The sequence below is a fragment of the Erinaceus europaeus genome, chromosome 6, assembly GCF_950295315.1.
Source record: "Erinaceus europaeus chromosome 6, mEriEur2.1, whole genome shotgun sequence".
NCBI classification, from domain to species: Eukaryota; Metazoa; Chordata; class Mammalia; order Eulipotyphla; family Erinaceidae; genus Erinaceus; species Erinaceus europaeus.
In genome coordinates, this window is record NC_080167.1 from 32,476,351 (window position 1) to 32,502,383 (window position 26,033).

At 38.3% G+C, this 26,033-nt stretch overlaps 1 protein-coding gene across 10 annotated transcripts in view; it reads left to right on the forward strand.

The window, feature by feature from the left end:
* The window catches only part of TTC13 (tetratricopeptide repeat domain 13), a 202,629-nt gene that overhangs the window by 14,239 nt on the left and 162,357 nt on the right, over nucleotides 1-26,033 (forward strand). For 9 of the 10 annotated variants that reach the window (XM_060192005.1, XM_060192007.1, XM_060192006.1 and 6 more), the window contains exons 2-4: nucleotides 2,116-2,210; nucleotides 10,360-10,435; nucleotides 18,073-18,143. In XM_060192005.1, coding sequence (XP_060047988.1) covers nucleotides 2,116-2,210; nucleotides 10,360-10,435; nucleotides 18,073-18,143 — 242 coding nt within the window. The remainder of the gene's footprint in view (nucleotides 1-2,115; nucleotides 2,211-10,359; nucleotides 10,436-18,072; nucleotides 18,144-26,033) is intronic. The other variant, XM_060192012.1, reaches the window with a different exon arrangement.

The following is a 26,033-nucleotide window of genomic DNA, read 5'->3' on the forward strand; positions in this document are numbered from 1 at the left end:
CCTCTCCCCTTTTTTAGTGAGTCAGGTTAAGGGTTTGTCGACTTTGTTTACTCTTAAAAAACCAACATTTAGTTAGCTTCTTTAATCTTTTATATGGTTCTCTTATTTTCAATGTTATTTCTGTTCTAATTTTAATTATTTTAGTCCTTCTGGCTGCTTGAAGGTTCCTTTGTTCCTCTCATTCTAAGTTTTAAAGGTGTAAAATCAGGTTGCTTACTTGAGCTTTTTTCCTGTTTTGTAATGTGTGCTGTTATGGCTATGAATTTCATTCTCAGTACTGCATTAGCTGTGTTCCAAATAGCTTTTGCCTTCATTTTCATTTGATTCTTAAAACATTTTAATCTTTTTCTTAATTTCCTTTTTTTACCAGTAGATGTTAAGTAGTATACTACTGATTGTTCATATTTTTGGACTTTTACTAATTTTTTGTTTGTTGTTAGTTTAGTTCCACTCTGGTCTGACAAGATACTTGGGACGATTTCAGTGCTCTTGAGTTTTTTGACACTGTTGTTGTGGCCTAACATATGATCTATCCTTGAGAGTGTCCCATGTGGACTTGAAAAAAAATGTTTCAGTTTCTTGGGGCAAATGAAAATGTCTAATAGTTTATCTCTTCATTTAGTTACCTCATTTTTTTTTTTATTAATTCTCTGCCTAGATGATCTGTCAAGTTGACAGAATGGGGGTTTGAAGTCTCCTACTACTCCTGTGTTGCTACTGCTGTAGCTCTTTCAGTAGATGTTTGATATATTTAGATGGCCCCTCATTCGGTGTGTGAATGTTAATAAATGTTAAGTCCTCTTGGTTGACTGATCCTTGGAGCATTAAGTAATGTCCATCCCTATTATTTTATTGATTTATTTATTTTAAAGTCTACTGTGTCAGATAGTGAGAATAGCTGTTCCTGCCCCTACCCCTTTTTGGTCCTTTAGCTTGTATATAGTTTCCCATCCTTTTACTTGAGTCTGTGTTTATCTTGTTGAATTAGGTGGGATTCCTGCAGACAACATATGGTTGGGTCATGTTTTCTGATCCATTTTACTATTCTGTGCCTTTTAATGGGTGAATTTAAGTCATTGACATTTATTGGTATTATAATGCATTTATTCTCAACTTTTAGAGTGTTCTGATATATGGCATGTTTTGGTGATGATGTGATTTTTTTTTTCCCTAGCTCGGTGCTTGCACTACGAATCCACTGCTCCCTTATTCTTTGCCCCCCCCCACACCATTTTTGTTGCTCTCTGTGGGAGACATGAGCTCCAGTGAGGAACTGGAATGTTATCCTTGATCTTCTCCCACCTCTGATTTCATTTCCATTTCGAAGTCAGCCCTTAGCAAGTATGGTTTCTTGAGTTCCAAGAATTTTTTCCTCAACCCTTTTCTACCCACTGGCTACAGCCTGTACTCACCTAGTGGCTTAGAGAGTTTCTGAAGAAATCCTGGTTGTATTTTGTTGATTTTTTCATAGTTTTTTTCCAGTTTATCAGGAGAGGAACATAAATAGGCTCCCACTCCATAGGCACACCTCTGGACTACCAGGAAGGATGATTTTTATCCTGAGTTACTGGGCTGGTTTTGTGCCCTTAATGTCAATATAGGGTTTCCCTGCTCCTGTTCCAGCTTCTGAAGGGCAGCAGCACTGGAGACTTCAGAACCCACAGTTGTAAATTGTTGACTTTCTAGGTGGTTTTTTCCCCCCTCTTTAACAGTCTTTTTGTTACTAAAACTCAGACCCGAAAGTGGTGTTTCTCAGTTGCCAAACTCCTGAATTGGCCCTATCTGTTCCTGAGTATGGTCTTTTAGTCCCATTAATCTTTCTCAGCCCCATTCTGTCCATGACCCACATGTGTTTGTACTCACATGTGGCTCAGTGAGGTTTTGAAAAGGTCGTGGTTTATTTTGTTGTGTTTTCAGGTGATTTTCATTGCTTTTCCTAGTTATCAGGGAGAGTAAAACACAGCTACTGCTACTCCATAGATATACCTCTGGAAATCCAATCCCAGTGTTTTTTTTTTTTAATTTTGTGAATTTGTAATATTCCAGTTTGTTGTTAAGTACCTAAGAGACATAAATTGAAGGTGAGGAAAGTAACAAGGGATATTTACTTTTCAGAGTCATCCTTTTTGAACTTCCATGACTCAGACTGTGAACCCAAAGGATCGCCACCCTGTGACCCTTTACTTTCCTTCAACACTGAGAAGATCCTGGTATGCATCTTCTACGTATGCCTTCTTTTTTTGTGACTTGAAGCATAGTGATATGCATTTAAAACAGTGAAGTCCATCTCTGTTTTACCAGTAGAAGTTGAATTCAGTTAGTTCAATACGCATAAGATAAAGTTAACCTGACTATGTGGTTACATTTAATTATTATGATTTATAGATTTGATGTTTGGTCATTCAGAACCTAAAATTTTTACTGTTAAGTTTCAAGGAGTAAAGAGTGGACCCATATGCATTTGTAGTTATAATATATTAATGTTTTTAAGCCTTTGCCTGTGTAGGTATCTGTTATACTTATTGGTATTTTCTGTTTGTACTAGCTAAAACTGTATTAGCTATCACCACTTTACGGTACTTTTTAAATTTTTTCCAGAAAAACAAAAACTTTACTTTTTCATTTAACTACTAAAAATAGGTGGAAATGACAAACTAGAGAATAATGGGGTGGGGGTGTAGCATAATGGTTATGCGAAGAGACTTTCAAGTCCTTGGTTCAATCCCCCACACCAACATAAGCCAGAGCTGAGCAGTGCTCTGGCTTAAAAAAAAAAAAAAAAAGAATAATGAACTGATAATTACCTAACACATAGTCACCTTGATATAGGAGAGACAGAGAGAGGAGAGACTCTGATAGTACCACTCCTCCATGTGGCAATGGGATTGTGTTCATATTGTTGGACTAAGACAACAATCAGAAGAAAACCTCAAGTTCATCAAAGATATGTAAACCTAAAGCAGATATCAAAACTATGGTTTTAAGGATGCTAACCAAAATCAGAAAGCTAATGGGAGAAAACTTTAATAAAGTCTAAGGACACATGAGAGAACTCAAAACAAAAATCAGAGAGATATTTGGAGGATGGGGTACAGAAATTTGGTGGTGTGGTGGTGTGGAGCTATACCTTGTAATCCTACAATCTTGTAAATCACTATTAATTACAAATTTAAAAATGACTTAAAAATAAGTAAAAAATCATAAAGAATGTATTAGTATGCTCTTGAACAGCAGCCCAGAATCTAAGTGCTGAGGATAGAGGAACTTATAGCAGGGTTAAGTTCAGATCTGTCAATACTCACTCTTGCTGCTGATGGGATCTGTATTTTACTATACATTTTGGCATAGCCTGCTTCTGCTGCTGAGACCAAAGCAGGTACAGCCTTTGCCACAGCCACCAGCAGTTACTATGGTATGGTTAATCTGTGGTAACTGCTGGGTTTGTCTTTTTTCAGTTGCAGCAGCCCAAGTCTTAGCCCACTTTAGCTGCTAGATTAACAGTAGCAAATGGTTCATCTTACAAAGTCTGAGCTGAACCTTTTGGCTCCAATGTACCACATTTAGTTAGGCTTCTTGCTGTGGATGCCAGGAGTAAAAAGACATAGAGGAGAGAGAGAGAGAGAGAGAGAGAGAGGAAGAGAGAATTCCTATTTGAAATCTTTTATTTGAAAAATTCTCCTGAGGCGAAGAAGCTAGACCTTTAGATCCATGAAACTTTATTTATTTTAATTTTTTATTAATTTCTTGAGGGATTAATGGTTTACAGTTGATAGTAAAATATAATAGTTTGTATGTGCATAGCATTTTCCAGTTTTCTACATAACAATTCAACCCCCCACTAGGTCCCTCTTTGCCTTCATATTCCTGGAACTGAACCCTCCCCACACCCTAGAGTATTTTACTTTGGTGCAGTATACCATTCATGAAACTTTAGAAGTACCAGCCCCCTCCAAAAATAAATAAAAAATTAAAAAATTGAGAAACTAGAAATTATGCCACATTAAGATTCCACCTCCTGTGAGAATGGCACATATTAGTAAAACAGGAAGATGCCTGGCAGTTGAGCACACATATGTCATTGCATAAGGACGTATGTTCAAACCCTGGTCTCCACCTGCAGTGCAGAAGCTTCATGAGTGGAACAATGCTGCAGGAATCTCTTCCACTCTGTCTCCCTTTTCCCTCTCAGCTTCTCTCCTATTAAATAGAAGAAAGAATAGGGGTTTAAAAAAAAGTCTGCCTGGAGTGGTGGATTTCATGAGTGGAACAGTCCTGCAGGAATCTCTCCACTTTGTCTCCCTTTTCCCTCTCAGCTTCTCTCCTATTAAATAGAAGAAAGAATAGGGGTTTTGAAAAAAATGTGTGCCTGAAGTGGTGGATTTTACATATAAGCACCAGATGCCAGCAGTAACTTTGGTGGCAATTAAATAAATCAGAAACAGGTGATGACAAATGTGACATCTGTTGGTGAGCATGTGGAGAAAAAGGAATTCTGTTACACTGTTGGTGGGAATGCAAACTGTTGCAGCCTCTGTAGAAATCAATATCTCTACAAATACTCTTCAAAGGGAGTTGGGCAGTAGCATAGTGGGTTAAGCGCACATGGCCTAAAGCGCAAGGACCAGCATAAGGATCGCGGTTCGAGCCCCCAGCTCCCCACCTGCAGGGGGGTCGCTTCATAGGCGGTGAAGCAGGTCTGCAGGTATTTATATTTCTCTCCCCCTCTCTATCTTCCCCATCTCTCTCCATTTCTCTCTGTCCTATCTAACAACAATGACATCAATAACTACAACAATGAAGCAACAAGGGCAACAAAAGGGAATAAATAAATTTTTTAAAAAAGAAAACACTAATTTGAATAAAAATATGTACCCCTGTGTTCATAATTACATAATTCACACTGCCCAAGGAGTGAAAACGACCTAAATGGTCACTAACAGACAACTGGATAAAGAAGTTATGGGTTATATATTCAATTGAATACTACACTTCAATTAGAAGATGATATTGTGGCCTTAGGAACAAAATGGAACTGGAGGTGATTATGCTTAGTGAATGAAGTGGAGTGGTAAAAGATGACTACCAGATGGTTTTGCTCATATATGAAATATATGAGCAAAATTTATGAGACACATGAACTTGAAAAAGGCTAAGCATAGCGTTATTTGGTGTCAAATTTTATTGTGAAGTGGCAACTTTTATATTATCTTTATTTTGCTATTATGCATTATCTATTTTGAAGAGGTTATTTATTTATGTATTTATTTTCCCTTTTGTTGCCCTTGTTGTTTTTTATTGTTGTTTTAATTATTATTGCTGTTATTGATGTCATTGTTGTTAGATAGGACAGAGAGAAATGGAGAGAGGAGGGGAAGACAGGGGGAGAGAAAGACACCTGCAGACCTGCTTCACCACCTGTGAAGCGACTCCCCTGCAGGTGGGGACCCGGGGGCTTGAACCAGTATCCTTACACCCGTCCTTGCGTTTAACCCACTGTGCTACCGCCCAACTCCCTGCATTATCTATTGTATTATACATTATTTATCTTCAAAACATGACAGAATCCATTTTTTGAAGATAGAAACAGAAAAGGAGAGAGAGACGCACACACTACAGCACAGAAGCTTCTTTCAATATGGTGAGGGTTGAGTTGTACATATGGCAAAATATTTACTATCCAAGTGAGCTTTTTTATTGCCCAAATAGAGCCATCTTTTGTGTGACTGTGTTTGTATACAAATGCTGCCTATGAAATAATTCCAGTTACTATTTTAATATTTTAATGATTTACAAAATTATGGGAGAAAATGGGTATAATTTCACACTGTTACCACCACCAGAGTTCTGTGTCCCCATTCCCTCTATTGGAAACTGCATTAGTTTTCGAAAACCAAGGTCACAGATGTGCGTTAATTGTTATTTCTATGACTCTCTATATTTATATATTTTTCCCCATTTTTTCCTATGGCCTTGCTTTCTCTTCCTTGCCTGAATTACACCTACAACTATTACTATTTCTGAATGTTCTTCTTTTTTTCTCTTCTGTCTCTGGGGTTGGAATTCAAAGCCTTATGGTTATCTTCCCCTAACATTTATCCCCCTCTGTAAGTATGGACCAGACTTCTTTATGGGGTGCAGAAGGTGGGAGGTCTGGCTTCTGTAATTGCTTCTCTGCTGGACATGGACATTGGCAGGTTGATCCATACTCCCAACCTGTTTCTATCCATTGCTAGTGGGGTAAAGCTCTGGAGAAGTGAGGTTCCAGTATACATTGGTAAGATCTTCTCTCCAGAGAGGTCAGGGTGGAATCATAGTAGCATCTGCAACTTGGTGGCTGAAATATATGGTAACATAGGAAGCAGGAAAAATGCTTAATAAATTGGAACCAAAAAGTAGAAGTAGAGCAGGTGAGATTAGGACCCTGGGGTGGAAAGAAGCTAGGAACTCTATTTTAGGTATGTTCTTAGGGATTCTTTTAATATTTTTACTTTGCTTTTCTCTAGTTTCCACTTTAATCCTTTTTTTTTTTTTTTAACTCTCCTGCCAAATATGTGTTGGTGTGTATCTGCATAGTTTCTTCACTGAATTTTCTGCTTTAAATATAATGATCATGTTCATTACCTGCTGTATATTATATAATGGAAATTTTTATTTCTTGATCTTATCTCCTGGCCCTTCTGTGGTATCACTTTCTATAACTCGTAGCTTTATTTCTAAAATATCTTTAGGTTCAAAAAGCAATACTGAGGTGGTGACTGATCTAGTATAGTACACAAAATAGCTGATATGCAGGGACCCTGGTTCACACCCCCAGTTCCTAGCTCTAAGAGGGAAGCTTTCTGAGCAGTAGAATAGTGCTGCAGCTATCTCCCCTTTGTCTTCCTCATCGTGTCTATCTTTCTGTCTGTCACCCTCTATCAGAAATACATACCGAAATGGTAGGAGGCATTATAGAGACCTGAGCCCCAGTGATAGCCTTGCTGGTAAAAGGGCTGAAAAAAAAAGTGGAACCTAGATGGCACCCTGCCATCCAAATGACAACATACATAGAAACTCTGCTAAGTTTAGAGTGAGAATGTTTTGCATATATCTATCATAGGGAAATGAGAAATTGGACCCATGTGCCAACAACACTATTGCAATCATCCATCAACCTCCTAAGAATCAAAAAAGAAAAGGAAAACTCTGCATAGAGACAAACTTGAATCACTGGTAAGCTACCACAAGAAGGACAAGTTCAATATCTAGGTGGGGAAGTCACTACAAGATAAAGTCATAAACGTATAGAGCTGGGGGCCGGGTGGTAACGCAGCGGGTTAAGTGCACATGGCACAAAGCACAAGGACCAGCTTAAGGATCCTGGTTCGAGCCCCTGGCTCCCCACCTGTAGGGGGTTCGCTTCACAAGCAGTGAAGCAGGTCTGCAAGTGTCTGTCTTTCCCCCTGTCTTCCTCTCCTCTCTCAGTTTCTCTTTGTCCTATCCAACAACAGTGACATCAATAACAACAATAATAACTACAACAACAATAAAAAACAAGGGCAACAAAAGGGAAAAAAAGTTAAAAAAAAAGTAAATAGCTGTTCTTTTCCATTTCATACAATTGTGAAGAGATCCATAGATACAGAGCTTTATCAGGAGAGTAGGACAAGCTGAACTGAAATTCTAGCACCCCCATTTACTGTTATTATTACTATTATTATTGTTTTAATAATGATTGGCAAAACCGTAGGATAAGAGGGGCACAATTCCCACCACCAGAGCTCCATATCCCATCCCCTCCATTGGAAGCTTTTCTTTCTTTCTTTCTTTCTTTCTTTCTTTCTTTCTTTCTTTCTTTCTTTCTTTCTTTCTTTCTTTTCCCTTTTGTTGCCCTTGTTTTTATTATTGTTGCAGTTACTATTGTTGTCGTCATTGTTAGATAGGACAGAGAGAAATGGAGAGGGGAGGGGAAGGCAGAGGGGGAGAGAGAAAGACAGACACCTGCAGACCTGCTTCACCGCCTGTGAAGCGACTCCCCTTCAGGTGGGGAGCCAGGAGCTCGAACCGGGATCCTTATGCTGGTCCTTGCGTTTTGTGCCACATGCACTTAAACTGCTGCGCTACAGCCCAACTCTCCAATTGGAAGCTTTTCTATTCTTTAACCTTCTGGGAATATGGACCCAGGGTCATTATGGGGTGCAGAAAATGGAAGGTCTGGCTTCTGTAATTGCTTCTCTGCTGGACATGGGCATTGATAGATTGATCCATATTCCCAACCTATTTCTATCTTTCCCTGGTGGGGCAGCGCTCTGGAGAGGGCACCCCAGTTTTAGTAAGATTTTGTACGTATAATAGGGAAGTTTCCAGTGGAGGGGATGGGACACGGAAATCTGGTGGTGGGAACTGTATGGAAATATACCCTTGCTATCTTACAATCTTGTATATATTATTAAATCACTAATAAAAAATTAAACAAACAAAATTCTACTCCCTCCCTCCCATAAAAGAAAGATTTTGTGCTTACAGTTTTATAGTTAGAAACAGTATAGTTACAATGACCTCCTTACCAATGACTAGTCTAATGCAACCCAGTAAATGCAGCTGTATTAGAACTCAGTTTCCATACTAACATAACCTGGCATGGAGCCATGAAAAAGTGTTTTATTTATAGCATTCAACCTGCCAGGTTCTGTTCTCTCATCAGTTGTGATGAATGTGCAACTTCAAACTTTTGATCATACCAAGATTGGAGGAACTTTGTTTCAAACTTACGTGCTCACTGTCCAAAGCCACTCAAACATAGACCCTTGGTTGTGGTCTTCACAGAACATCAAACATAATGGAAGGCAAAGGAAATAACCATAACTACATATCATGTGCATGCTAGAAGAAAAAGAAAGAAAGAGATAGAATTTAATTTGGAAAACTACTAGGGAGAAACTCCTCCAAATGTAGACAGAGATAGACACTCATATCCAGATAGCTGTATGAGCATATAAGTAAGTGAAAAGATGATTAAATCTAAACCTAAGCTTACTAAGACACATAATTAAAATGGTAAAGATCAGAAACAAGGAGAGAATATTAAAAGCATATCAAAATCAAAGATCATATATAAAAGAATCCCATTAAGATACCACCTGGTCTCTCAACAAAAAACTCAAAAGGCTAGAGAAGACTAAAAGGATTTATAATTTTGAATGAAAAACACATCCCCCTAAGAATAGTCTATCCACCAAGGCTCAGGTTTGAAGGAGTGATAAAAAAATTTTCAGAAAAGTAACAGTTAAAGAAATTCACTAACCTTAAACCAGCTGCACAAAAAATACTAAAGAGACTCCTACAAAAGGAAAACAGCAAATGGTCTCTTTAATATGGAGGATATAAATAAAGTGAGGGAACAAGTAAAATCAACTGAAGACAAGTCTTTGGTCTTAAACTACACAACAGATTCACTGGAAGTTGGGGGAGGGTGGAGGGTTGCCAGAGTTTCAGAGTTCAGTGGATTGTGGTTTGAGGGATATTGGTAGTTTTTGTTTGTTTGTTTGTTTTAGGGGATGGGTGGGGAGGACAGTAAATAATGTATGGTAACATTCTGAATAGATGAGGAATTGTACTTATAAAACATTTGTAATATAGTTAATCCAGTGTTACCTTGAAGCAGAGCTATTAGTAAAAAATAAAAAGCATTGTTCTATTATCAAGGAATAGAAGGGATGACTACTAGAATATGACTTTTACAACAGAATCAAGGTCTTTGAATAATCTGTGGAGGGAACTTTGAAACAGTCAGCAGGACTAATCTATTAGAAGTAAAAAAGACACTTGTTTCTGGAAAAAGAGCCACTAATGATAATCAGTGAAAGCAAGTTAAGTTACACCAGAAACTGTGCTGAAAGTCTATAATTGATGTAACTTAAATTGAGTATTTTCTTCTTCCCACATAAATCAAATACAGCTTTAATTTTTTATTTGTATTACCTATAAGTTACTAAGTTACTGTTGACTTATACTATTAAATTTTGTAAGCACACCTCCTAGGCTTCTCACTGCACCTGCTGCCAAAATTCTAGTGTCATCACACTGTCAAAATGTTCATCTCTAGCCATTCCTCCCATACTTATCAATATTTATCCTCCTCCTATACTTACCCCTCACTAACCACCATTATTTTCCATAGAGCCTAAATTTTTGATATGCTATGCCAGTTTATTTGCTTTATTTATTATTTATATTCCATGTAAGAATGAGACCATTTGACTATTGTCTTTTACCTCTTGATTTATATAATACCTTTAATTTTTTAATATATAAGTTTTCATTTTAAGTTTTCTCTTCATTTGTGACAAACTAAAGTATATGTGTTTGTTTTTATTTCAGAGCCAGGCCAAGTCTATTGCAGAACAAAAACGATTCCCGTTTGCTACTGATAATGACAGCACAAATGAAGAGTTAGGTGAGACTTGAATTGGGGAGAGTATTCCTGAGGTTTTTGCTAGAATTTATTATTAGTTGGAGAACAGGTAGACATGAGGTAAGGTAGAAAGAACAGAAAGACTGGCCTTGCCAGTCTAAGTGGCTTGATCTTGAGTAGGGAATTCAATAGTAAATATCTTGAATAAAATGGTCAGGTTTTTTTTTTTTACAGAATTTAATTTCTTTTTTTTTTTTTTTTACTGTTGTAGTTATTGTTGTTGTTATTGATGTCGTCGTTAGCTAGGACAGAGAGAAATGGAGAGAGAAGGGGAAGACAGAGAGGGGGAGAGAAAGATAGACACCTCATAGGTGGGGAGCTGGGGGCTCGAACCAGGATCCTTAGGCCAGTACTTGCACTTTGCGCCGTGTGCGCTTAACCCGCTGCGCTACTGCGCCAACTCCCAGAATTTAATTTCTATAGAAGTGAGTAATTATGTCAGTGAGTCATTAAACCGTTCATTCTGTGCTGTCATTATATATGACTGGAGGATTTGTAGAGAGTAGGACTTGCAATGTGACACCCTAGGTTTGAATTCTGACAACAGAGGAATGTAGTAATGTGTTCTGGTCTCCTTCCCCTTTATAAAATTATTTTATTTTATTTTAGAGAGAGAGAGAGAGAGAGAGAGAGTGTGTGTGTGTGTGTGTGTGTGTGTGTGTGTGTGTGTAGAGCCAGGGACTTACACAACTATGATTTCACCACTCTGGGGGCCAACTTTTCATTCAGAGATAGAGTGAGAGGAGGGAAATGCCACAACTTCTTCCCTCCTTCCTTCCTTCCTTCCTTCCTTCGTTCCTCCCTCCCTTCCTTCCATTATTTTCCCTTTTGTTGCCCTTGTTTTTTATTGTTGTTGTGGTTGTTATTGTTGTTGTTATTGATGTCATTGTTAGATAGGACAGAGAGAAATGGAGAGAGGAGGGGAAGACAGAGAGGAGGAGAGAAAGACACCTGCAGACCTGCTTTACTGCCTGTGAAGGGACTCCCCTGCAGGTGGGGAGCCAGGGACTCAAACCGGGATCCTTATGCCGGTCCTTGTGTTTCACGCCATGTGAAACCTGCTGCGCTACTGCCTGACTCCCCCACAACTTGTTTCTATTGGTACTGTGACAATTACATGTAGTGTCAGATCTTGAACATGCTTGTGAACATGGCAAGGTACTTGCCCCCAGTCAGTGAGCTCTCTCTCTGACCCTAAATAAGTCTTTAGAAAAGCACCAACCAAAGGAGTTGGGAGATAGTTCACGTGGTAGAATGCAGAGTTCACCATGTGTAGGAACCCAGGTTTCAGGGCCTGGCACCACATAGTAGCACCATGAACCATACCATGAATGATCTCTCGTCTCTATCTCTCACTCTCTAAATGTTCTCATTCTTCTTTTTCTCCTTCTTCTTCTTTTTCTCCTTCTTCTTCTTCTTCTTCTTCTTCTCCTTCTCCTTCTCCTTCTCCTTCTCCTTCTCCTTCTCCTTCTCCTTCTCCTTCTCCTTCTCCTTCTCCTTCTCCTTCTCCTTCTCCTTCTTCTTCTTCTTCTTCTTCTTCTTCTTCTTCTTCTTCTCTTTCTCCTTCTTCTTTTTTCTTTTTTTAGCAGAAAAGAATTGTCTGCTGGGAGCGGTGTAGCCGTAAGGGCCAGATTGGCAAATTTTAAAAGATTTGCAAATGATGCACAATACAGAAGTCGATGAGAATTACACCACTTTAATATTCTGCATAATAAAATACCTAAGATTTTTTTTTTTTTGCCTCCAGGGTTATTGCTAGAGCTTGGTGGTTGCACTATGAATCTACTGCTCCTAGAGGCTATTTTTTCCCTTTTGTTGCCCTTGTTGTTTAAGGTTGTTGTTATTGGATAGGACAGAGAGAAATGGAGAGTGGAGGGGAAGACAGAGAGGAGGAGAGAAAGACACCTGCAGACCTGCTTCACCCCCTGTGAGGTGAACCCCATAGAGGTGGGGAGCCGGGTGCTGGAACCAAGATCCTCTAGTCTTTGCACTTTGCACCATGTGTGCTTAGCCCGCTGCACTGTTGCCTGGCTCTCCAGTTTTTTTTTTTTTTTTAATGAAATTAGTTACTAGGTTGAATAAAAGAATGTGGTAATAAGAAGTTGAGTTCATACCTACAAAATTATTAAATCATTAGGTGTGTTCATGGCATGTTTTTATTTTTTTTAAGTTGAAGGAATAGCCTTCAGCTATCTTTTTTTTTTAACCAGAGCACTGATCAGCTCTGGCCTATGGTTGTATGGAGGATTGAACCTAGGACTTTCAGAGCCTCAGGCATGAGAGTCTCTTTGCATAACCATTATGCTATCTGCCTCCCTCCCCTTGGCATGTTTTTTAAAAAGCTGATTTGGGGGTTGGGGAGATAGCATAATGGTTATGCAAAAAGACTTTCATGCCTGAAGCACCAAGGGTTGCAGCTGGCACTACCATAAGTTAGAGATGAGTAGTACTCTGGTCTCTTTCTCTCTTTCTCTGTATTGCTCATTAAGATATATATATTAAAAAAATTATTTTGTTAATGTCTAACATGCTTTGGGTGTCTAACATGCTCATTCTTCAATGCCTGGTTAGCCTGTACTTGGCAGGACAAAAACAGCATTGAATCCAGGATTAAACAGTGTAGCTGGACAGAGTTCACATAGCTTCCACATAGGGACTGGTGGCCTGAAGTGCCTGAAGAAACTATTTTTAATGTAATTTTCCTTTATTGTTTTTTCTTTCTGTAACCATATGTACTTTATATTAAGATCAAGAGCTTTTTTTATGGTTTCTTTTCTGTTATTATAGATAATTGTTTGAGACCTGACTGTTTTGAGAACATTAATAACTTTTGAATTGAATATGAGACTTAATTACCCTTTAAAACATCAGAATAGGGAGTTGGGCGGTAGCGCAGCAGGTTAACCGCATGTGGTGCACATGTGGTGCAAAGTGCAAGGGCCCGGCTTAAGGATCCCGGTTCAAGCCCCCGGCTCCCCACCTGCAATGGAGTCGTTTAACAAGCGGTAAAGAGGTCTGTAGGTGTCTTTCGGTCTCCCCTTCTCTATCTTCCCTTCCTCTCTCCATTTCTCTCTGTCCTATCCAACAATGACATCAACAATAACAATAATAACTGCAACAATAAAACAACAAGGGCAACAAAAGGGAATAACTATTTTTAAAAAATTAAAAAATAAAACACCAGAATATCCTTTTTTTTTTTTTAAGGTTTTATTTACTTATTCATGAGAAATGATAGGAGAGAGAAAGAACCAGACATCACTCTGGTACATGTGCTGCCAGGGATCGAACTCAGGACCTCATGCATGAGAGTGTAGCTGAACAGAGCTACTGCGCCACCTCCAGGACCACATAATTGAGGTTTCTATTATGATATGACAGAGCCAGAATCTAACTTCAGATCATCATCTTGCATTTGAAAAATAACAAGTTTGTGTTTCATACCCTGTTGATGAGGCATTCTAGCCATTTTGCAGTTCTGTGCAATATAGCACAGTCATAGTACAGTATTGATTTATTTCAGCATGCCTTGTTGGTTAGGAAGGTGGGTCCCAGTGCCAGGAAGTCTGACAGATTACGTTGTCTTACTCAGTGCATGCTGTCTTTCAGTAGTTTTTTGTTTTTTGTTCCATATCTGCAAATGGAAATACTAGTTTATCCACCTCACTGTAGTTAAGGTATAAATGAAGTAACTTTGTAATAATTAGGGCTGTGCCCTCCACTCTTATTAAGAGTGTAGAAATAGAACTATTACTTCTGTTTTCATATAAAATATAATTTTTTTGTACTGAAACATAAATAAGCAGTGTTTGAACTTAAACAGAATAAAAATATACTTAACGACTAAGGATGCAGCTTAGTGGTTTACTCAACCATGACTTACATGATTGAGATACTGAATTCAGTTCTAGGCACTGATTCTCTTTTTCTCAATACATAAGTCATTATTTTAAAAAATCAGTTCCAGGGGCCTGGTTGACTACTCAGGTTACAATGTGTAAGGGCCTGGGTTCAGGGGGAAAGTTTTGTGAGTGGTGAAGCAGGGCTGCAGGTGTCTGTCTCTCTCTTCCTGTCTATCTCCCACTTCACTCTTGATTTCTGACTGTTTGTATCCAGTAAACAAATAAAGATAATGAAAAATGTTTTAAAATATTTAAAAAGTCAGCTCAGTTACCTACTACACTTAAAATATATATGATCTGGGCATTCTCTAATATGTGATTTTACTCTTCAAATATGAAAAGATTTGTAAAGTATACTTTTAAACATTTATTGGAAGAAGTATCTTTTACATATTTAAGAGAGAAAGGACTTGCATTTAGAAACACCAAATTATATAAGTTTTTTTTTTAATTAGTGATTTAATATTGATTTACAAAATTCTAAGGTAATAGGTATTATTCCATATAGGTCCCACTACCAGAGTTCTGTGTCCTCTTACATGGGAAATTGCAGTAGTAGAACTATTACTTTTTTTTGTTTCTAATTCTGATATAACTGTTTTCTACCATTTATATATCTCATTATTTGATAGAACTAGCTGAATAATATTGTTACTGTTTTGAATATAAGTTTGACCTTAATTTATCTTTTCAAAGAAACTAGAATAAAAAAAAGATATCTTTTGGGCCAGCAAGATAATTTACTTGAGAATTCTCTTGTACTTGATTTGTCATATGTGTGATCCAGGTTCAAGCTTAGCTCCCCCCCCATTGCATTGGAGGAAGCTTTAATGCTGTGGTGTCTTTCTCTGTTTTTGTCTCTTTTTCTGTAAATATTGACCCAGAGCAGTAACCAAATTAATGTCCCTCAAAACTCATGTACTTATATACTGTTGTGATGCTGTATGTTTTTATACTTTGCTTTTCTCAAGTTGTTTATAAGCATAATTTAAGTCTACATTTAGTATTTCTACTGCATTTGTATGCTTTTATTATTTTTCTCTTCTGGTTTTTTATTTGCAAGTTCATATGTTTCAGCTCTCTAGATTTCACTTATGAATGAAATCATCAGGTAGTTGTCATTCATCTCTTCCTCATTCTCTCTTTTTATTTTTGGCTTTCAGGGTTAGTGCTGGTACTTAGTGCCTGCACTACCAGTCCTCTGCTCCTGGAGGCTATTTTCCCCATTGTGTTGCCCTTGTTATTGGATAGGACAGAGAGAAATTGAGACAGGAGAGGATACAGAGAGGGGGAGAGAAGGACAGATACCTGCAGACCTGCTTCAATGCCTGTGAGGCAACTCCTCTGAAGGCGGGGCAGCCAGGGGCTTGAACTAGGATCCTTGAGCCGGTCCTTGCGCTTTGCACCAGGTGCACTTAACCCACTGCACTACTGCCTGTCCCCCCCATTCATTACTTTTTTAAAGACTTATTTATTAATTTGTTTTTTTTATTTATCAGAGAGAAATTGGAGAGGGGAGGGGATAGAAAAGAATAGGGGCCAGTCAGTGGCACACCTGGTTAAGCACTCACATTACAATGTGCAAGGAAGGACAGGGTTCAAGCTCCAGGCATAGGGAAGGTTTTGCAAGAGGTGAAGCAAGGCTGCAGGTGTCTTCTCTCTCCCTCTCTATCTCCCCTTTCCTCTTGATTTCTGGTTGTCTCTATCCAATAAAGACAGATAGTAAAAATTAAAAAGAGAGAGATAGGGAGGGAGAAAGAGAGACACCTGCAGTCCTACTTCCCTGCTTGTGAAGCTTTGCCACTGTAGGTGGGGACCAGGGCCTTGAACCTAGGTCCTTGAACATTGTAACATGTGTGCAACCAGGTGTGCCACTACCTGGCCTCTTTTTATTTATTTATTTATTTTTATAGGCAAAGATAAACGGAGAGGGAAGAGGGGTAGAGAGGGCAGAGACACCTGCAGTACTGTTTCGCCACTTGAGAAGCTTCCTCCCTCCAGGTGGGGACCAAGAGCTTGTACCTAGATCTTTTTATTTTTTTTTTGTACCTGGATATTTTATTTTATATAATTTTATTTTATTTTAACCAGAGCACTGCTCAGCTCTGGCTTATGGTGGTGTGGGGTATTGAACCTGGGACTTTGGAGTCTCAGGCATGAGAGTCTCTTTGCATAACCTTTATGCTATCTACCGGCACCCTGTACCTGGATCTTTGTACATAATACTATGTGCCCTCAACCAGGTGCTCCACTGCCCTGCACTGCTTTTCTTCTTTAACATCTATTTTGCCCTAGAATTATAAGGTTATAATAAACCTTTCCCCCCAACATAAAATAATCAAAATAGTATTATGTTGAATGAGGAATACTACTTTTCAGGCATATTTGGGGGAATAGGGTAACTAACAGATGAGATATAATCTAGAATGTTGAAATACGTGTTTACATGTGAAAAGGTTTAGTCAAAATACTGACATTTAGGAAGATTTCATGGTTCTAATTCAAAATATCACTTCCTAACTTGATAAAAAAAAAAGTATTCACTCTCAGTGTATATTTTTAAGTGATAGTTTGATTATTTTTGAATAGAAGTGGTAGGGGAAATATTATTATTATGTTGAAATAGTATGAATGACTTAGTTATGCACTATATTAATACATATTCATTTGAGTTTCTGTTTTTGTTCATAGGAAATTCAGTGCTGTCAGGACCTGAGATGTAACGATTTGGATATAGTTCATAACATTCATATAAATTCACACTGTCGTGCTTTTGTTTTTTAAACTTTTATTTTATTTTATTTTATTTTCCCTCCAAGGCTGTTGCTGGGGCTCAGTGCCTCACGAATCTACTGTTCCTGGAGGCTATTTTTTGCCCTTTTGTTGCTTTGGTTGTTTTATTGTTGTTGTAGTTATTATTATTGTTGTTATTTATGTCATTGTTGGATAGAATAGAGAGAAATGGTGAGAGGAGGGAAAGACAGAGAGGGAGAGAGAAAGATAGACACCTGTACACCTGTACGCTTCATCGCCTGTGAAGTGATTCCCCTTGCAGGTTGGGAGCTGGGTGCTCAAACCGGGGTCCTTACACAGGTCCTTGCGCTTTGGGCCACGTGCGCTTAACTTGCTGCACTATCGCCTGACCCCCACACACTGTCATATTTTATGGCTACTAGTTAGGCCTATTACTAGCTAGCTTTTTTTGATGTAGATATGAAACATAGAAGAGCTTATTTGGTATTTGAAAATAGATTCAATCCCCCTGCTCCCCACCTACAGGGGGTCCACTTCACATGCAATGAAGTAGGTCTGCAGGTATCTATGTTTCTCTGTCCCTCTTTATCTCCCCAGCCATCTCAATTTCTTTCTGTTCTGTCAAGTAAAAAATAGAAAAAAAAATGGTACAAATGTCTGCTGGGAGCTATGGACTCATCATGTAGGTACTGAGCCCCAACTATAACCCTGATGGAAAAAAAAATAGTGAGAAAAAGTCATTAAAAACTTGTTAAAATTATTTAATGTAGATAGAACTAGAAGACTAGTTAGCAAGTACTGATTGGTAGATGGATGTAATTCCACTTTACTTATCTCTAGGCTAATTTTAATTTCATCTAGTTCTTAGAGCTGCCTTTTAAAATTCAGTAAAGAATTTCATTGCCAGTTCCAGTGTGGGATTCTTTATTCTTTCCTTTAATATGTGTGTATTTTGTTTCATAGCTATTGCTTATGTGTTGATTGGCAGTGGTCTCTATGATGAAGCAATAAGACATTTTTCAACAATGCTTCAGGTAATTATTCTGGTGTACTTTCAAGTATGTATTTATGACAAAACATGGGTTTGTGTGCAGTTTAATATGCTGCAGTAAAATAAAAAACCTGTTTTAAGATTATAGAATAAAATGAAGGAAATTAGCCTGATTAAGCACTTTCTTGGCCTTGTAAATTCAATCTTTATATCATTGCTTTCTTTTTTTTATATTTATTTATTCCCTTTTGTTGCCCTTGTTGTTTTATTGTTGTAGTTATTATTATTGTTGGATAGGACAGAGAGAAATGGAGAGAGTAGGGGAAGACATAGAGAAAGATATACACCTGCAGACCTGCTTTACCACTTGTGAAGTGACTTCCCTGTAGGTGGGGAGCGGGGAGGGGCTATCTGGATCCTTACACTGCTGGTGCCTGCGCTTTGCACCATCTGCATTTAACCCACTGCACTACTGCCGGACTCCCCATTGCTTTCTTTTTTATTGAGGGAAATGAAATTGAAAGAACTGAAGCAAATAGCTCATAGTTTCACCTTCATTGTGTGGCAAAGATGGAATTAAAATGAAATTTTAAGAACATTAGTTTCAGCTCACTCTTATGTACCAAGATGCCTTTTATGAGATGTGGACAGTGAAATCTTAGAATTTATTTATTTTATATACAGGAGTTTATCTACATAGCTAAAAAGCTCTTCCCATGGTTGGTTTCTTGAATTGAAGTGTAATTATGAGATTTTGCAGTGGAAGTGTTCAACATTTATTGACTAATGCCTGTTAAAATTTTAGTTAAGATAAAATTCCGAAATGTTCATTTGCAAAATATGTAAAAGGAACCCATAATATTGCCTAGTATTGCTGACTTTATATCTCATATTAGTACTATTTATATAGATGTGTGACTACTAATAGTTGTTCATATGTCTACCCAGTAGCATAAGGTCAAGAAGATGTAGCTATAAGTGTTAAAGGTTCTAATCTGCTGCTGCTTACTAGTAAGTAGTTAATTAGCATTGTGAGAATAATAGCTATCTCCAAAAGTATTCTTGTTAGATTTAAATTAAATGTTACGAAGTACATGGTATCTATTTCCTGGAACATAGTACATGTTCAATAAATTTTAGGTACTTAGAGCTCCATTAGTCTATACTAATATAGTAAGAGTCAAAAGATAATTTATTACAAACTGGTAGATTTTATTGTTTTTATTTTAAAATAATTATTTTGAATATTTCCTCTCTGTATACTCTACCATGATATAAATCCTATGGATTTTTTCCTTCATTTGAGTAAAATAATGACTTATAAGGAAATTCTCACGTATGTACAGTTTCTTATTTTAAGTCTTTCTTCATCATCCTACACTATATCCTCATTGCCTTTCAAACCACTACACCTACCTCTTTTAGTGTCCTTGGCTTTATGCAATAGACCACAGTCTACTTTTCACTCTTTTTTTTTTCCTGTTTCTTTCCTATGAGTGAGGTCATCCAAAATCCATCTTTCTCTTTATAGCTTATTTCAATTAGTACAGTTCTTTTGAGTTCCATCTAAAATATAGTAAAAGAGATTTCATCATTTAAGTATGAGTTGTATTCCATGTATTTTGTTGATATATATGCCACGAGAACTTAGCCTTTCTCTTTCCTTCTTTCTCTTTCTTTCTTTCTTTCTTTCTTTCTCTCCTTTCTTTATTTCTTTCTTTCTTTTTATTCTTATTTACTTTTTTTTTCCAGATGGAGAGACAGTGAAAGAGACCACAATACTGAAGCATCCTTCAATGTAGTGGGGGCTGAGCTCAAACCTGGGTAGCACACATGGCAAAACAGCACACTATCCAAGTGAGCTATTTGCTGATCCCATCATTTAAATTTTTACACAATTTAATGAATAAGCAATTCTCCTCCATTGGAAACTTTCCTATTCTTTATCCCTCTGGGAGTATGAACCCAGGATCAATATGGGATGGAGAAGGTGGAAGGTCTGGCTTCTATAATTTTTTCTCTGCTGGACATGGATATTGGCAGGTTGATCAATACTCCCAGCCTGTCTCTGTCTTTCCCTAGTGGGGCAGGGATCTGCGGAGGTAGGGTTCCAGGGTACATTGGTGAGGTCATATGTCCAGGTAAGTTAGGTTGGCATAATGATGGCATCTGCAACTTGGTGCCTGAAAAGCATTAAGATATAAAGCAGAACAAATTGTTTAATAGTCAAGAACCTAAAGGTAAGAATATAGCAGATGATATTTGAGGTCTCCATTTTGAAGAAAGCTAATAGGTCTATTTTAGGTATGTTCCAAGGGGCCCATGACATTACTGACTTTACCTGAGCCTGACAGGTGTCATTCAGGTGAGCTAAAGGTATTGTCTGGGGAGATGGTGTCAGAGTTGGAAATAGGACTAGAAAGCTCCCAATATGGGAAAAGTATATAAATATTGTTAACTGTAAACCCCATAGATTTTATCTGGGGCCCATATTCAGAGCTGGAGTCCATGTAACCTCTGCATCCCTTTAGGTCTGAGCTTGCATTCTGTAGTCATAGCTAAGAACATTCTAGGCTGTACTCATTCCAGGACCTGTCTTCCTTGAGTGGCAGAGTATGTTGACCCAACCTCCCTTTGGAGAAGGGGACAGTCCCTATCAGTGTTGACCCACATTGAGGGTAAGGTACTGCAGAGGCCCATAAGAGGGTCTACTATGTTGTTCCTGATGGAGATGACCAGTGTTGGTGGAGAGGAATTTGTTAGAAGTGTAGGCTCATCATGTCTATGTCGGAATCCCAGCATTCCCTGACTAGGGCCTTAGATGATGGGTGGGTTGGTAGTGACAAAAGGAGCTATCATTAAAGTATGCCAAAATCTTGACATATCCAGCTTTCGTAGTCCTTACCTTGTCTGACAAGGTTAGCCTTGGATTGAGGGAGTGTATTGGAAGTAGGTGAGGAGGGTATCTAGGTCTAAGTAAAAACTGTTTGATTAAGTACTTTATGTTGTCTTTTTTTTTCTTTTTTCTTTTATTCTTTTAAAAAATTTTTATTTATAAAATGGACATATTGACAAGACCACCTATGGTCTTATCCTATAAGAGGGGTACATTTCCACACAATGCTTACCTCCAGAGCTCCATACCCAATCCCCTCCATTGATAGCGTCCCCATTCTTTATCCCTCTGGGAGTATGGACATAGGATCATTGTGTGGTTCAGAAAGTTGAAGGTCTGGTTTCTGTAATTGCTTCTCTGCTGAACATGAGTGTTGGCAGGTGGGTCCATACTCCCAGCCTGTCTCTCTCTTTGCCTAGTGGGGCAGGGATCTGGGGAGGTGAGGCTCCAACACACATGGTGGGGTTGTCTGCCCAGGGAAGTCGGGTTGGCATCATGCTAGCATCTGGAACCTACTGGCTAAAAAAGAGTTAAGATATAAAGCAGGGGAGTCGGGTGGTAGCGCAGTGGGTTAAGCACACTTGCTATGAAGTGTAAGGACCAACAGAAGGACTCCGTTTTTAGCCCCCGGCTCCCCACCTGCAGGGGAGTCACTTCACAACCTCTCCAGCATTTGTTGCTGCTTTGTTTTTGATGTATGGTATTCTTACAGGGGTGAGGTTGTATCTCAATGTTATCTTTATTTGCATTTCTCTGATAATCAGTGACTTGGAGAAATTTTTGATATGTCTGTTGACTTTTTTGTTCCACCAATATTTTCCTCTAAGTATTTGATAGTAACATCCAAGTCCTTGATCCATTTGGAGTTGACTTTTGTTTCTGGTGAGATAAAATGGTTCAGTTTCATTCTTCTGCATATTTCAACCCAGTTTTCCCAGCACTATTTATTGAAGAGACCCTCCTTCCTCCATTTAATAGTTTAATAGGTCCTTTATTAAAAATTAGGTATCCATAGGCATGGAGGTTTATTTCTGGGCTTTTAATTCTGTTCCAGTGGTCTGTGTACCTTTTTTTGTTCCAGTACCAAGCTGTTTTGATTTTGATGGCTTTATAATATAGTCTGAGATCTGGGAGTGTGATGCCTCCATTTCTGTTTCTTTTCCTCAAGATTGCTTTGGCAATTCTAGGTGTTTTCTGGTTCTAGATAAATGACTGTAATTTTTGTTCTATTCTCTTAAAGAAGCTATGTGGGGCTTTGATGGGTATCACATTAAATTTGTATATGGCTCTAGGGAGAATATTCATTTTGATGGTATTCTTCCAATCTATGAGCATGAGATGTCTTTCCATTTCTTGGTATCATTTTCTATTTCTTTGAATAGCGACTCATAGTTTTCAGTATATAAGTCTTTCACTTCTTTTTTTTCCATGTTATTTTCTTTCTTTTTTAAAAATTTTATTTATTTATAAAATGGAAACACTGACAAGACCATAGGATAAGAGGGGTACAATTCCCACTACCAGAGCTCCATATCCCATTCCATCCCCTGATAGCTTTCCTATTCTTTAACCCTGTGGGAGTATAGACCCAAGGTGATCAAGGTGTACAGAAGATGGAAGGTCTGGCTTGTGTAATTGCAGTTCAATCCATACTCCCAGCCTGTCTCTCTTTCCCTAGTGGGGCAGGGCTCTGAGGAAGCAGAGCTCCAGGACACATTGGTGAGGTCATCTGTCCTGGGAAGTTCAGTGGGCATCATGGTAGCATCTGGAACCTGGTAGCTGAAAAAGAGTTAACATAGAAAGGCATACAAATTGTTGATTAATCATGAACCTAAAGACTGTAATATAGCAGATAAAGATTTGAGGTCTCCATTTTGGAAATAGTTAGTAGGTCTATTTTAGGTATATTGCAAAGGACCCATGACTTTATTAGTTTTTGCCTGTGCCTGACATCTGATATGCAGGTGGACCCAGGTTATTGTCTGGGGACATGATATCTTGGCTAGAAAAAGGACTAGAAAGCTGGATCAGGGAAGAGAGGAGCTCCCAAATATTAGACAGGTGTATAAATACTGTTGACTGTAAACCCCATCAATTTGATCTCATCTGGGACCCATATTCAGCATAGGCGCCTATGTGACCTCTACATCCCTGTAGGTTTGAACTTGCATTCTGTGGTCATGGGTAGGAACCTTCTGAGTTGCACCAATTTCAGGACCCATCTTCTTCAGGTGGTATATAGAGTATGTATCCAAGCCCCCATTCGGAGGATGGAACATTCTCTACCATTGTTAATCCACATTGAGGGTAAGGCCCTATGGGGACCCTCAAAGGGGTCTGTTATGCTGTTCCTGATGGAGATGACCAGTGATAATGGGGAGAGGGATCTATTCGAGGTCTAGGCTCACCATGTTTATGTGGGAATCCCAGGACTCCCCGACTAGGGCCCCAGGTGATGGGTGGCCTCGTAGTGACTAAAGAGTCATCATTAAAGTATGCCAGTCTCTTGCCCTTATTCACCTTTTGTAGTCCTTACTTTGATAAGGTTAGCTTTGGAATGAGTGAGGGAAGTGTAACAGGAAGGTGAGGAGGTTATCTAGGTCTAAGTAGGAAATAGTATATTAGGTACTTTCAGGTGTCTTTTTATGTCTTTCTACTGCTTGCTTCATTTATTGACTCACTGCAAACTATAGTGCACTTTTGCTTTAAGGTATATATTTTGCCGTAATTTACATGTGTACATCTTCCGTATCTCATGGGACCTGGTCTATATCTAGGTTTTGAGGCTTTGTTAGGAAGTGGACTGCCTGAAATGGAATCAAGGAGTCCTATGAGAAAGGAAAGGTCTCACCAGAGTAATGATGCTGAAGGGTTGACATTCCACATCTGATGTCTCCGAGGTGTTATTCATTGCATTGTATAGATTGGGATCAGCAGATGCAGTATCATTTGGTATGAATTGAGAGGGAAAGTGAGACCCACCCTAGAGGTTCCAGGACTGGGGGAAATATAGGCTCTATAGTGGAAGTGGGAGGTTGCTGTTGTCTTAGTAGGGTTTAAGAAGGCAGTAGATAGTTATTGATATAGTCAAATTATTGGGTAATTGGGTTAACTTTGAAAATCCCATTGTTAGAATTTGCTGTATCATACACAATCTTCCTTTGATGTTATATATATATATATATATATATATATATATATATATATATATATATATCTATATATATATCTATATATATATATCTGTATTTTTAAAAAAAACTTTAACAAATGTTTATTTATTCCCTTTTGTTGCCATTGTTGTAGTTATTATTGTTGTTATTGATGTCATGGTTGTTGGATGGGACAGAGTAAAATGGAGAGAGGAAGGGAAGACGTAAAGAGAGGGGGAGAGAAAGATAGAGACCTGCAGACCTGCTTCATTGCTTGTGCAGGTGAGGAGCTGGGGACTCGAACAGGGATCCTTATGACAGTTCTTGCACTTTGTGCCACCAGTGCTTAACCTGCTGCGCTACCACTCCACTCCTGATAGATATATCTGTATTTTATAAAGTAACACTACTGATTGCTTCTGCTCTCTTGGTCTAAGCTTTTAGGAAAGTCAACATTTCAAAGACTCAGCCTATGGTCTGTGTATTGAAAAGTTTGAGATATTCAATCAATTTTTACCCTCTCATATTAACTAAATAGTGTTTATATGATTACAACTTAATAGGAGTGTACATAAACACCATTCCCACCACCAAAAGACTGTGTCCCATCCCATCCTCCCGCCCACCCCAGAGAAGCTGACCATGTATCCCTACCCTCTACCCAGAGATTTTTACTTTGTGCCATACTACAAACTCAGTCAGATCCTGCTTTGAGTTTTCTTTTCTGTTCTTCTTTTTCAACTTCTGTTTATGAGTAGGATCATCCCATACTCAAAGGAACACTTCTGTACTGCTGGTGGGAATGTAAATTGGTTTAACCTCTGTGGAGAGCAGACTGGAGAACTCTCACAAGGCTAGACATGGACTTCATAACACTCAACCAAAAAGATATGTGTACACCTATGTTCATAGCAGCACAATTTGTAATATCTAAAACCTGGAGGCAACCCAGGTGTCCAACAACAGATGAATGGCTGAGAAAGTTGTGGTATATATACACAATGGAATACTATGCATCTATTAAAAACAATGAACCCATCTTCTCTGTCCCATCTTGGATGGAGCTAGAAGGAATTTTATTAAGTGAGTTAAGTCAGAAAGACAAAGATGAGTATGGGATGATCCCACTCTTTCACTTCTTTGGTCAGGTTTATTCCTAGATATTATATTGATTTTGCTGTGATAGTGAGTGAGACTGATTTCTGAATATTTTTCTCTTCTGACTTGGTGTTTGTGTAAAGGAATGCCACTGATTTTTTGTTCATTAATTTTGTAGCCTGACACCTTGCTTAATGATTTCCTGAAGCTACCTTTGGATTCTGTAGATTTTTCTATGAGTACTATTATATCATCTGCAAGTAATGAGAGCTTGACTTCTCCCCTTCCAATCTGTATTCCTTTGATTCCTTTCTCTTTCCTGGTTGCTATGATAAGAACTTCCAATACTATATTGAAGAGTTATGGTGATAATGAACAACCCTGTCTAGTCTCCAATATGAGGGGGAATACTTTCAGCTTCTATCCACTGAATATGATGTTGGTTGTAGAGTTGCTATATAAGGTCCCCATTATCTTAAGGAATTTCCCATCTATTCCCATTTTTTATAGTTTTTGATCATGAAAGGATGTTGGATTTTGTTGAAGGCCTTCTCTTTATCTTTTGAGATAATCACGTGGTTTTTGGTTTTGCTTTTATTGATGTGGTGAATCACATTGATTGACTTACATATATTGAACCAGCTTTGCATTCCTGGAATAAATTCCACTTGGTCTTGATGAACAATCATTTAATATACTGCTGCATCTCATTGGCTAGGATTTTGTTCACTATTTTAGCATCTATGTTTATCAGAGATATTGGTCTGTAGTTTTTTTTGTTTGATTT